The sequence below is a fragment of the Sturnira hondurensis genome, unplaced genomic scaffold, assembly GCF_014824575.4.
Source record: "Sturnira hondurensis isolate 20B ecotype Veracruz unplaced genomic scaffold, ASM1482457v3 Scaffold0020579, whole genome shotgun sequence".
NCBI classification, from domain to species: domain Eukaryota; kingdom Metazoa; phylum Chordata; class Mammalia; order Chiroptera; family Phyllostomidae; genus Sturnira; species Sturnira hondurensis.
Genome location: NW_028093210.1, coordinates 3,502,028 through 3,515,269, shown reverse-complemented (window position 1 = coordinate 3,515,269; position 13,242 = coordinate 3,502,028). Strand labels below are relative to the sequence as shown.

General features: G+C 45.2%; 1 protein-coding gene across 2 annotated transcripts in view; it reads right to left on the bottom strand.

Moving 5' to 3' along the window:
- HMOX2 (heme oxygenase 2) overlaps nt 1–13,242 on the bottom strand; it is a 44,591-nt gene that overhangs the window by 4,420 nt on the left and 26,929 nt on the right. For both annotated transcript variants that reach the window (XM_037029947.1, XM_037029946.1), the window contains one exon: nt 910–1,036. In XM_037029947.1, the coding sequence (XP_036885842.1) occupies nt 910–995 (86 nt within the window). In that variant the 5' untranslated portion in view covers nt 996–1,036. The remainder of the gene's footprint in view (nt 1–909; nt 1,037–13,242) is intronic.

The window sequence follows — 13,242 nt, the reverse complement described above, 5'->3', positions numbered from 1 at the left end:
CAGAACACATGACCCTAAAGACGGTGGCACTGGGCAGGGGCTTCTGTGTACACATAATCCGTCTACCAGAGTGAGAAAAACTTGGCCTTTCACAGCCCAGCCCCCCTGGCTTCTTCAGGAGATTGGCTCATGCTGCCAATTGTTCAATATTAGCAATCATTTCCAGATATAAAAAGATCTTTGCCAATGACAGGGATATAATGAGAAGAATAATGAACAGTCCTGGCCGGTGTGGCCTGGTTGTTTGGATCGTCCTCTTGTAACTGAGGGGTTGTGGGTTTGATTCCCAATCCCTAGTCCAGGTCCAAGTCCAGGCATATATAGGAGGCAACTGGTCGAAGCTTCTCTCTTGCATCAGTGTTTCTCTCCCTGCCTCTCTCTCTAGAAGCAATGAAAAAAATGTCCTCAGGTGAGGAGTTAAAAAAAAGAAGAATGAAAAACAGGCCCCAGTAACTTGAGGCTTAGAGGAACAGGCCCTACCCAGTAAAAAAACAAACAAACAAACAAACAAACCCCCACGAAACACCTGGAGTTGGAGTTGGAGTTGCTCCCACATTCTGAGGGTCTCGAAGATACTGGAAAAAATCTTCTAGATGCCAACTTTGCTTCTAATTACTATTTCTCTTTTTCAACCCAGATGACAAAACGCTTACGGTTTTCAAAGTAAAAAGGACCAGGAACACCATCAAATTCTGTTACTCGGCACCCCTAGCAGTGCCTGCCCTGCCTCCCTGGGGACACACAGCGAGAATACTGAACAGTGCAGGGTACTATCTGCTATCGTAGCCAAACATTTCGGGGGCCACAGCAGCACAGCTCCTGACTGTACCCCAGTGCCTCCAGTACACACAGCCAAGTACTCTGGGCATGGCAGACCCTGGCTCAACACAGCCAGCCCTCATCACTCACCTGGTATGGTTTTCTCTTTCCGGGGCTCCAGAGCTCTCTTTCTCTGACTCCTCTACCCCATCTGAGGTCTCCAGTTCCACTGACATTGTTTCCAAGTGTGGTTCTTGCTGCCCTTACTCCTCTGGCCCTGTAGAGACACAAGGATCTGATGATGTGGCACCCATGGCAGTCACTTTCCCAAGTACCTGCTGGCTCTGCCCTCCTTGAAGAGTCACCCACACACAAGAAAACACTGAAGAGTGTTTTCTTTCTAAATAAAGTACTGCTGTTTCTGAGACAACAGTCAAATATGGACAGAATTTGATTATGGATGGTGATTAGGTAGCAGCACTGTATCAATGTTGAACTTGGTGGGGGGGTTTGTACTTTGATTATGTAAGGGAATGTCGTTTTTTTTGTTTGCTTGCTTACTTATTTTTTTACTGATTCTAGAGAGGGGAAGGCAGGGAGAAAGAGAGGGAGAGAACATCAATGTGAGAAACATCGATCACTTGCCTCTTGCACATGCCCTGACCAGAGACCAACCCCCCAACTCAGGCATGTGCCCTTACTGGGAATTGAAACAGCGACCTTTCCATTTGCAGGACAATGCCCACCAACTGAGCCACACCAACCAAGGTGAGAATGTTCTTGTTTTAAGGAAGTACATACTGAAGTAGTCAAACGTAAACGGGCAAGCCATCTGCAATTTACTGTCCAATGGTTCAGAGAATATTTGTGTGTGTGTACATGCATACGCATACAGAGGGAGAGGGAAGAGAACGTACGCAAGTAAAGCAAATGAGGCAAAATGCTTATGGTGAACCTGTATAAACAGTACACGAGAGATCTTTTTTTTGCATATTTGAAATTATATGAAAATTAATGACTTCCGCCAAGATGGGGGCATAGGTGGAAACACTGTGCCTTCTCCCACAACCAAGTTTGAATACAACAAAGGATGGGAGACCAAAGACACAGCAAGAAACAGAAAACTGAGTTATACGGAAATCCGACAACCACTAACAGTTCAACGGGGACGGTAAGAGGGGCAGAGCCAGCAGCAAGCAGGGTCGGGCAAGACAGATCCCCCGACCTAGGCGCGCAGGCAGCCCGGAACCAGTTGGGGTGCAGGGCAGACTGACCTCGGTCGCACATTCACGCACACTGAGACGGACCACACAGGCCCCAGGGGGCGAGGGCTGACGGCAGTGGCACACTCGAGTGCAGTGGGACGAAACACTCGGACCCAGTAACAGTGGCAGCTGCAGCACCTGTGGGGGCCGCGGTGGGAGGCGGCAGACTGGACGGCATAGTTCCTCGTTGACCCCGCCCCCACATACAACGTCACAACCCAGCGACTTAGTTGCCCTGCTCTGGTGAACACCTTAGGGCTCGGATCCTGCTACGGAATAGGCACGAACAGCCCAAAAGATGGCGCAAGAAGATTCAAAGTCTCAGAGGCAATAACTCTCAGCGACTGAGAGATTGCCAGCCTCTCGGAAGCACAGTTCAAGACACTGTTTATCAGGATGCTCACAGAACTAGTTGATTATAGTCACAAATTAGAGGAACATATGAAGGCTAAACTAATTGAAATGAAGGGAGATACACAGGAAACCAATAGTGATGGAAAGGAAACTGGGACTCAAATCAATGGAATAGACCAGAAGGAAGAACGAAAAATCCAACCAGAAAGGAATGAAGAAATGAGAATTCAAAAAAATGAGGAGAGGCTTAGGAACCTCCAGGACATCTTTAAACATTCCAACATCCGGATTATAGGGGTACCAGAAGGGGGAAAGAAACAGCCACAAGAGGAAAACTTATTTGAACAAATAATACAGGAGAACTTCCCCAGTCTGGCAAAGGACATAGACTTCCAGGAAATCCAGGAAGCTCAGAGAGTGCCAAAGAAGTTGGACCCAAGAAGGAACACACCAAGGCACATCATAATTACATTAGCCAAGATTAAAATGAAGGAGAGAATCCTAGAAGCAGCAAGAGATAAGGGGACAGTCACCTACAAAGGAGTACCCATCAGACTGTCAGCGGATTTCTCAAAAGAGACCTTACAGGCAAGAAGGGGCTGGAAAGAAGTATTCCAAGTCATGAAATCCAAAGACCTACAGCCAAGATTGCTTTATCCAGCAAAACTTTCATTTAGAATGGAAGGACAGATAAAGTGCTTCTCAGATAAGGTCAAGTTCAAGGAGTTCATCATCACCAAGCCCTTATTATATGAAATGCTAAAGGGACTTATATAAGAAAAAGAAGATGAAAAATATGAACAGTGAAAGGACAGCAAACTCACAGTTATTAACAACCACACCTAAAACAAAAGCAAACTAAGAGGACAGCTAGATCAGGAGTGGAACCATAGAAATGAAGAACACATGGAGGGTTAGCAACAGGGGAGTGGGAGGAGGAGAAGGGGGGAGAAGGCACAGAAAATAGCATAGAGGGTAGGTAGAAAATAAATAGGGGGGAGGGCAAGAATAGTGGGGGAAATGTAGAATCTAAAGAACTTGAGACACGTGGTTATAAACTAAGGGGAGGAGAATGGTGGGGGAGGGAGTGTGTGGGTGGAGGGGAATGAAGGGGGGGAATAGAACAACTGTAATGGTATGATCAATAAAATATATTTTAAAAAATTATATGAAAATTAAACATTACTTAAAACATAACATATCGATGTTTCTGGCCAAGATGGAGGCATAGGTGGAAACACTGTGCCTCCTCACACAACCAAGTTTAAGGACAACAAAGTTTTAGTAACAAAAACGCAACCAAAACACAGAAAACTGAACTGTATGGAAGTCCAACAACAACAAACCGTTCAGCCAGACCAGTAACAAGGGCAGAGCCAGTGGCTGGTGGAGCAGGGCACACAGGAAAATCGGCCAGATGGACCCAGGTGCCCAGGCGGCGGTTGGCAGATCCCAGGCATGGGGTGGCAACAGGCGGACCCAGTGAGGGCCCAGGGTGGCTGGCTGACCACAGTCACACATTTGTGCACAGATAAACCAGCGAAGGAGAAAGCAGTGAGACAGACCGTGCAGACCCCAGCAGCTTGCGGGAAGGAGCAGAGGGGACCACCATCACCCCTCTCTGACCCCGCCCCCACATACCGCATCACAACCCAGCCACTGGGTTGCCCCACCCTGGTGAACACCTAAGGCTCCGCCACTCATACATAACAGGCAAAAACAGACCAAAACATTATGGCTTAAGAACAACTTAAAGCCCAGAGCCAACAATTCTAAGCAACCAAGAGCTAGCCAACGTATCAGATGCACAGTTCAAAATACTGGTGATCAGGATGCTCATAGAACTGGTTGATTTTAGTCACAAATTAGAGGAACATATGAAGGCTAAACTAACTGAAATGAAAGGAAATGCACAGGAAATCAATAGTGATGGAAAGGAAACTGGGACTCAAATCAAGGTAGTGGACCAAAAGGAAAAAAAAATGACCAAACAGAAAAGAATGAAGAAACAAGAATTCAAAAAAAATGAGGAGAGGCTTAGGAACCTCCAGGACATCTTTAAACGTTCCAACATCGGAATTATAGGGGTACCAGAAGGGGAAGAGGAAGAGCGACAAGTGGAAAACTTATTTGAATAAATAATAAAGGAGAACTTCCCCAATTTGACAAAGACAATAGACTTCCAGGAAATCCAGGAAGCTCAGAGAGTCCCAAAGAAGTTGGACCCAAGAAGGAACACACCAAGGCACATCATAATTACATTAGCAAGATTAAAATGATGGACAGAATCTTAGAAGCAGCAAGAGATAAGGGGACAGTCACCTACAAAGGAGTTCCTATCAGACTGTCAGCTGATTTCTCAAAAGAGACCTTATAGGCAAGAAGGGGCTGGAAAGAAGTATTCCAAGTCATGAAATCCAAAGACCTACATACACAATTGCTCTATCCAGCAAAGCTTTCGTTTAGATGGAAGGACAGATAAAGTGCTTCTCAGATAAGATCAAATTCAAGGAGTTCATCATCACCAAGCCATTATTATAAGAAATGTTAAAGGGACTTATCTAAGAAAAAGAAGATAAAAAATGTGAACAGTGAAAGGACAGCAAACTCACAGTTACTAACAACCACACCTAAAACAAAAGCAAACCAAGAGGACAACTAGATCAGGAGTGGAACCATAGAAATGAAGATCACATGGAGGGTTACCAACAGGGGAGTGGGAGGAGGAGAAGGGGGGAGAAGGTATAGAAAATAAGTAGCATAGATGGTAGGTAGAAAATAGACAGGGGGAGGGCAAGAATAGTAGGGGAAATATAGAATCTAAAGAACTTGTGACACGTGGACATAAACTAAAGTGGGGGGAATGGTGGAGGAGGGGGTGTGCAGGGTGTAGGGGAATAGGACAGCTGTAATGGCATAATCAATAAAATATATTTAAAAAACATAACATATACAAATAATCATAGATAGAGCTTTAAAGAAATAAAGCACAGCAGCTCTGACTTGGCAGCAAGCACCTTTGCACCCAGCCCATCCTATCTGTTAAAAGGTGGGTGGGCCCTGGCTGGTGTAGCTCAGTGGATTAAGCACCAGTCTGCAGACCAAAATGTTGCAGGTTCAATTCCAGGTCAGGGCACATGCCTGGGTCCCCAGTTAGAGGCGTGGGATAGGCAACTGATTGATGTTTCTCTGGCACATCGATGTTTCCCTCCCCCTCCCTTCCCCATCTCTCAAAGATAAATAAATAAAATCTGGAAATAAAAAAGGTGGGGTGGCCTCATGCAGAAAGCAGTAGAACAGGGCACTAACTAAACCATCACTAACTAGACCATTAAGCCAGGCTGTTCTTAATAGCTCCACTCTAAAGCAGAGCAGGTCAAAAGGTACCCAACAACCTGCATCAGCTATACTGAATCACCAAGCAAGCAGGCTTTCCCCAGCCTCCTCCAGACTCTGCTGGGCAGAAGGAAATAACACAAGTTGGCTAATCAGTCCTGCTGCCTGCTGCCAGGACTGGGCCTCTGTTAGCCAGGGAAACATGGTCCCACCATGTGACAAGCTCATCCTTTACCCTGGAGGCCTCCACTCTTCCAGTGCAAAGGGAGAGCCCCTCTGGGGACTTGCCAGATGAACAGCACAGGTGCACCAATAACGAATTAAGTAGCTCACAAAATCAGAACTACCAACAATGATAGCCCATAATCCTGAAAATTTAGCTGACTGCTGTTATGTAGACCAGCTAGATGTAAGAGACTTAAAAATGCTTTCAATTCGGTTTTGTCTATTCAGTTAGCATCTCTTTCTTGTGAAACTGGCTCGAGATAGAATAGATATATTTATTTGTATATAACAAGATTAGATCTAAAATATCATTTGTGATAAAGCAGTTCCAAGTTTTAAGTTCTATCTTGGCATTTTTGCATTTGGCCGAACTAACAGAAGTTGATACAAAATATTCTGTGGCTCTTTTCTTTTTCTTGTTGTTTAATCTTTATTTCATAATCATAAACAACTCTGCAATCCAGCTAGACTTGGAATGGGTAAGGAAAATTTGAAACCCAATGAACCGCGGCAAGTACACAAAGATTATTCAATGTTCAAAGCAGATGGGGGTGAAGGGGTGCTCTCCTGAGCTGTAGAGGGAATGGGCTGGTGGTTAAAATAAAACATGAGTCAAATTTATTAGAATTGTCCACAGTCAGTAATGGTGATCTTCTTGCTGGTCTTGCCAATGCTGGACCCATAGCACTCCATGCCTGTCACAACATCCATGCGTCTTTCACGTGGCCAAAGACCACACGCCTGCCGTCCGGCCGTTCAGTCTAGGCAGTGCAGATGAAAAACTGGGGACTGTTTGTGTCAGGTCCAGCATTCGCCATGGAAATATGTCAGGACCTGTGTGCTTCGGGATGAAATTCTTATCACCACATTTCTCCCCATAGATGGACTTGGTGCCTGTGCCACTGTGGCGTGGAAAATCACCATCCTGGCACATAAATCCAGGAATAATTTTGTGAAAGCAGGAAACTTTATAACCAAATCCTTTCTCCCCAGTGCTCAGAACATAAGTTTTCTGCTGTCTTTGGAACTGTGTCAGCAAACAGCTCGAAGAGGACGTGGCCCAAGGGCTCTCGGTCAGCAGCGAAGTCAACACTATGGGGTTGACCACGGCTGGGCGCCAGATCTGGGGAGGCAGTGGAGGCTGCAAGGCGGGGTGTGGCTGGTTCCTAATTTGTCATCTTATTGGATTTTTCCTTCCATTTTGATTCTTTATCCTTTCCAAAAAAAATACTCTCCATTCATGTCTAATTCATGTTCACTTTCTTCACTAGAAATATCTTGCTTGGTATCCAAATCTTCTGAACAAACTTCCACATAATCTTCATCTTCTGAGTCACTTTCAGTTTCACATTCAACTCTATCATTCTCATCACGGGACTCGAGTAGCATTCACTGAAGTTCTTCAACATCGCCTGGTTTATTGATTGATATATTTTTCTAGCCATTTTCAATGGTAAATTTAAACAAACACAACACTGAACTTCGAAGTTTGTGAAAAACAAAACTACTACACGAACACTGACTTCAGAGTTTGTGGTATATAAGATATAATTTACTGTTGAACATTACACACACTTACAAAACACATAACTGACATCTTAAATGTTACAGCTTAACATTAGTCATGTACAAACACACAGCTAGTCATGACCTTGAACCTATGTACCAATATATGTAACATTTAAGAAGAGTTTGTTTGTATCTCCGTTTGTATCTCTCAGATCAGCCGTCATGACCTCTGCGGGATTAGAAATACCAGAAGGAGAAGGGGCTTCAACATGTGCCACACTGGCATTGTTTTTTCCTCAGTAGCACTTTGTGCCAGTATCCCGTCAGGTCCATCTTCCGCCCACCCTCTTTTGCCTAAGAGCTCCTAATTCCATCCTCCCAGCTTGCAGAGGTCCCGACTCTGCTCCAGGGCCCTAAAAATAATAGGTTCTCAACAAATACTTGGTGAGTGAAAAAATCCAAAGGAAAGAGGCAGGCAGGCATACAATAGCTCATGCATACTGCTAACAAAACACAGTTTTTAAAAAACTACACTGAAGCCCCTGGCTGGTGTGGCTCAGTGGATTGAGTGCCCCAAAGAGTTGCTGGTTGATTCTGGGTCAGGGCACACGGCTGGATTGCTGGCTAGGTCCCCATTTGGGGGCATGCAAGAGGCAACTGATCGACGTCTCTCTCACACATTGATGTTTGTCTCCGTCTCTTTCTCCCTCTCGTCCCCTCTCTCTAAAAATAAATAAAATTTTTTTTTTTTAAAAAACATCCTGAAAAGTAATCTGCTGCCTGATATTTCAACAGTTTTCCAAACTCAAAACATGATTTAATGATTTTGCTTTGAGGGGAAAATAGATGCAAGCATATCCCCCCAAATCAGCATCAAGGATATTAAGTCCTGCCCTGGCTGGTGTGGCTCAGTGGATTGAGCACGGGCCTGTGAACTCAAAGGTCGCTGGATTGATTCCATGCCTGGGTTGTGGGCCAGGTTTCCAGTTGGGGGCGCACAAGAGGCAACTGACCCATGTCTCTCTTTCTCCCTCCCTTCCCCCCTCTGTAAAAACAAAAATCTTTTTTAAAAAGGTGGGGCCGGGGGGAAGCATACAAAGTCTTTAACATGGGCTAAAAGCACCAGCTGCTGGAGGTAGGGTGTGGAGAACATTCTTGGCTCAGTCTCAATACATTCAAACCATACTGGCTGGGTGCCAGGAAAGGTAGCCTCTGTCCATCCCTGTGGTCTGGTCACTGTTCCTCAAAAGAATGACCACAGAGTATGGCATTCATTCAGAAGCCACCTTGCAATATCAGAAACAATTCACTTCATTCTCTGAAAGGTCACATATCCTCAGTCTGACCTCCACACTCCAGTCCTTTCCGTCTTTGCAGGAACCACCGGAATCCCTAGACAGCCCGTTGGAGGGCAAATCACAAATGTAGGAACCTTCTAGACTTTAATCTCTATCAACAAGAAGCTGCCCCACCCCAACCTACTCCTGGCAAACACAATCAAATGGTCCCCAAAGATTCCACTCTGGGTAATACCTCCAGAAGTATTAACAGTAGCTACACTAAAATGGTTAAGTAGCCATACACAGCATTAGAAAACAACACAGAGTAGGACTATTCCAATGATGGTAAACAACAGAACCCTGAAGTCACACAAAGAAAAGTTGACATAAACTTATTTGTTTAAAAAAGGACTGCCCTGGCTAGTGTGGTCAGTGGATTGAATGCTGGCCTGCAAACCACAGGGTCGAGGTTAGATTCCCAGTCAGGGCACGTGCCTGGGTACCCAGGTCCACGGTAGGGGGTGCGCTATGGGCAGCCACACACTGATGTTTCTCTCCCTCTATTCCTCCCTCCCTTCCCCTCTCTAAAAATAAATAAATAAATATTAAAAAACAAAACAAGGATCAAAAATACTGACTACAACTATTTGAAAAAAGTATATAAATATACTGGTAGTGACAGGAAGGGAATTTGGAAAGCTACAAATGTTACTTTTTATCAGTTGGCAACTCCTTCTAAGTATAAAAGGAGTATTAGTCACTTTAAGTATAAGTGACTAATGGTCTTGAAAAGGGGGAGGGAAAGGTAGGGAGAAGGGGCAGAGATGGAGAGGAATCAGACCAAGCAACCCAGCTAAGACCCTGCACTGCACAAACAGATCAACAGGAAGTTCCCTGGGCCCTACACTTTGTAAGAGCAAACTCTTACAAATTCTAAAATGTTTGATCTGCCCCCTCTCCCCACTACTACCAGGAAGCTGTGACTGTTTATAAAATCTACCTCCACAACTCCTTAATTCCTGCACTCCTAGCTGTTCACCTGATCATTACTGGTTTTCACTCCCCCACCTGATCTGATAGAAATGGCAACAGCATCCCTATCACCAATGTCCCTTCCAGCAGATCCAGAACACTCTTTTCAAAGATTTTGCCTCTGATAAACTACAGGTCTAAGGCACAAGGGCTTCTGAAAAAGACACATTCAAAGATGTTCAATCCTCCTCCATGGAGACTCACAGAAAAACTCTGAAGAAGGTCAGTTAACTTAGTGCACCGTTGTCAGGGGAAACCATTTAAGGCCTATATTATCACTCATTCCATATCTGGTGATACAAAAAGGCATGATAAAGACTTCAGCTATAACAATTCTGTTTTGTATTCCTGTTCTTTTTCTTTGCCCTGGAAACCAGTTGCTGAGCTAAATAGGCCAGCACTAGAGAGGAAGGCAGGTGACAGGGGAAGGCAAGGCAAGGCAACGAGCTCCCTAGAATTAGAACAATTCCCCCTGACTCTGAAATTGTGACACTCCATAGTGACCAGCTAATGTGCCTCATCAGATGCCCACAACATGAGCTAGTGTGGTTATCCCACACGTGCAGAGGAGAAAACAGCCAGAGGAAATTAAGTGGCTGCTTAGACTCCTGCACTGGGTCCCCTGCAGCTCTCTCTCCACTTAACAGCTTGTGGTTGGGCATCAGGAGGCCTTACCTACCTCCCAGAGAGCTGTTAGTGGCTCAGAATTCACTCCTGTACTGGCATCACATTAATAAAAGAAGATTTCTTTAAAGACAGAAGTGATTATTCTTTGGCTTCCACAAGTGCCCTTGTCACATTTCCCCAGTTAAACCAGAAGCTTCCTAAGGGGTAGAGCACCAAGCCTCTGTCAGACTCAGTTTTCTCCAGGTCCAGTGCCATGTTCCAAATCACTTAGAGACATCAACTTCAGTTATAACTGCTGTAGATGCACAAATGGATTGCCTACTGAGAAAGCTTGCTAAATGAAAGGAGAGGCTGTGTGGATAAGAAAATACTGATTAACTTCCGCCAAGATGGAGGCATAGGTGGAAACACTGTGCCTTCTCCCACAACCAAGTTTGAATACAACAAAGGTTTGGAGAAACAAAGACACAACCAAAGGACAGAAAATTGAATTATATGGAAGTCCGACTACATCTAACCGTTCAATGGGGACGGTAAGAGGGGCGGAGCCAGCAGCGAGCAGGGTCGAGCAGGACAGGGCCCCCGACCCAGGCGCGCAGGCAGACGGGAACCAGTTGGGGTGCGGGGCAGACCGCGGGCACATATTCGCGCACAGTGAGACAAACCACGCAGGCCCCAGGGGGTGAGGGCTGACGGCGGTGGCACACTCACGTGCAGTGGGACGAAACGCGTGGGCCTGGTGACGGCAGCAACTGCGGCACCGGTGAGGGCCGTGGTGGCAGGCGGCGGACAGGACGCCATAGTCCCTCTTTGACCCCGCCCCCACATACAGCGTCACAACCCAGCGACTTAGTTGCCCTGCTCTAGTGAACACTTTAGGGCTCTGATCCTGCTATGGAACAGGCACGAACAACCCGAAAGATGGCACAAGAAGAACTCAAAGTCCCAGAGCCAATAACTCTAAGCGACCGAGAAATTGCCAGCCTCTCAGAAGCACAATTCAGGACACTATTTATCAGGATGCTCACAGAACTGGTAGATTATAGTCACAAATTAGAGGAACAAAGTCACAAATTAGAGGAACATATGAAGGCTAAACTAATTGAAATGAAGGGAGATGCACAGGAAACCAATAGTGATGGAAAGGAAACGGGGACTCAAATCAATGGAATGGACCAGAAGGAAGAACAAAACATCCCACCAGAAAGGAATGAAGAAATGAGAATTCAAAAAAATGAGGAGAGGCTTAGGAACCTCCAGGACATCTTTAAACGTTCCAACATCCGAATTATAGGGGTACCAGAAGGGGGAAAGAAACAGCCACGAGTGGAAAACGTATTTGAACAAATAATAAAGGAGAACTTCCCCAGTCTGGCAAAGGAAATAGACTTCCAGGAAATCCAGGAAGCTCAGAGAGTGCCAAAGAAGTTGGACCCAAGAAGGAACACACCAAGGCACATCATAATTACATTAGCCAAGACCAAAATGAAGGAGAGAATCCTAGAAGCAGCAAGGGATAAGGGGACAGTCACCTACAAAGGAGTACCCATCAGACTGTCAGCGGATTTCTCAAAAGAGACCTTACAGGCAAGAAGGGGCTGGAAAGAAGTATTCCAAGTCATGAAATCCAAAGACCTACAGCCAAGATTGCTTTATCCAGCAAAACTTTCATTTAGAATGGAAGGACAGATAAAGTGCTTCTCAGATAAGGTCAAGTTCAAGGAGTTCATCATCACCAAGCCCTTATTATATGAAATGCTAAAGGGACTTATATAAGAAAAAGAAGATGAAAAATATGAACAGTGAAAGGACAGCAAACACACAGTTATTAACAACCACACCTAAAACAAAAGCAAACCAAGAGGACAGCTAGATCAGGAGTGGAACCATAGAAATGAAGAACACATGGAGGGTTAGAAACAGGGGAGTGGGAGGAGGAGAAGGGGGGAGAAGGCACAGAAAATAGCATAGATGGTAGGTAGAAAATAGGTAGTGGGGAGGGTGAGAATAGTGGGGGAAATATAGAATCCAAAGAACTTGAGACACGTGGTTATAAACTAAGGGGGGCAGAATGGTGGGGGAGGGAGTGTGTGGGTGGAGGGGAATGAAGGGGGGGAATAGAACAACTGTAATGGTATAATCAATAAAATATATTTAAAAAAATAAAAAAATAAAAAAAAATACTGATTAAATTCTAAAATACAGTCCCCCAACTTTATTTGGTTATCTCTCTAAATTAACTGGTATGGAACTGGTTTTATCTTTCTTCAGATCTGACTCACTCCCTTCTTTCCTTCTAACTTTTTTCCCTCACCCCCCTCTTTCTTATGGTCTGGATTTTCTAATGACTTACTTGTATTTCTCAAGCCTCTGAGCTGGCTCAGGCTATTCTCACATCTTAGGGCCCAGCTGGGCTAACTCCTGCATTTATCTATCTATGCTGTGTTTTCCCTGTTGCTCCTGGAAGGCTCAGGGTCTCCCCTGCAGTCCCTGCCCTCGGATGCTCTCTCTTCACCAGAGCTGCGCACTGGCTTGCCAGCACCTCTCTGAATCCTCCATACAGGTCCAGTTCTACATCCACTAACCCTGGGCCTGTGAGGAAAGGCAATCCGTTAGGCTCTGGCTCCTTTTCTTAGCCAGTATTGGAATTCACAAGGCCTCTGCTTTCTTTTGTCTGAAGGCTGGCCTATGATAATTGGTACAGCTTCCCTCCCACAGCCCATGGGTGGGTGTGGGTGTGCGTCCTCTCCACTCTTTAGGTTGAACAAATACCTCTCCATTGTATACATCTTTGTCTATGATCTTACCCTACCCACTATACTGTGGTATTCAGGAGAGTCACAGTTCAAAAATGA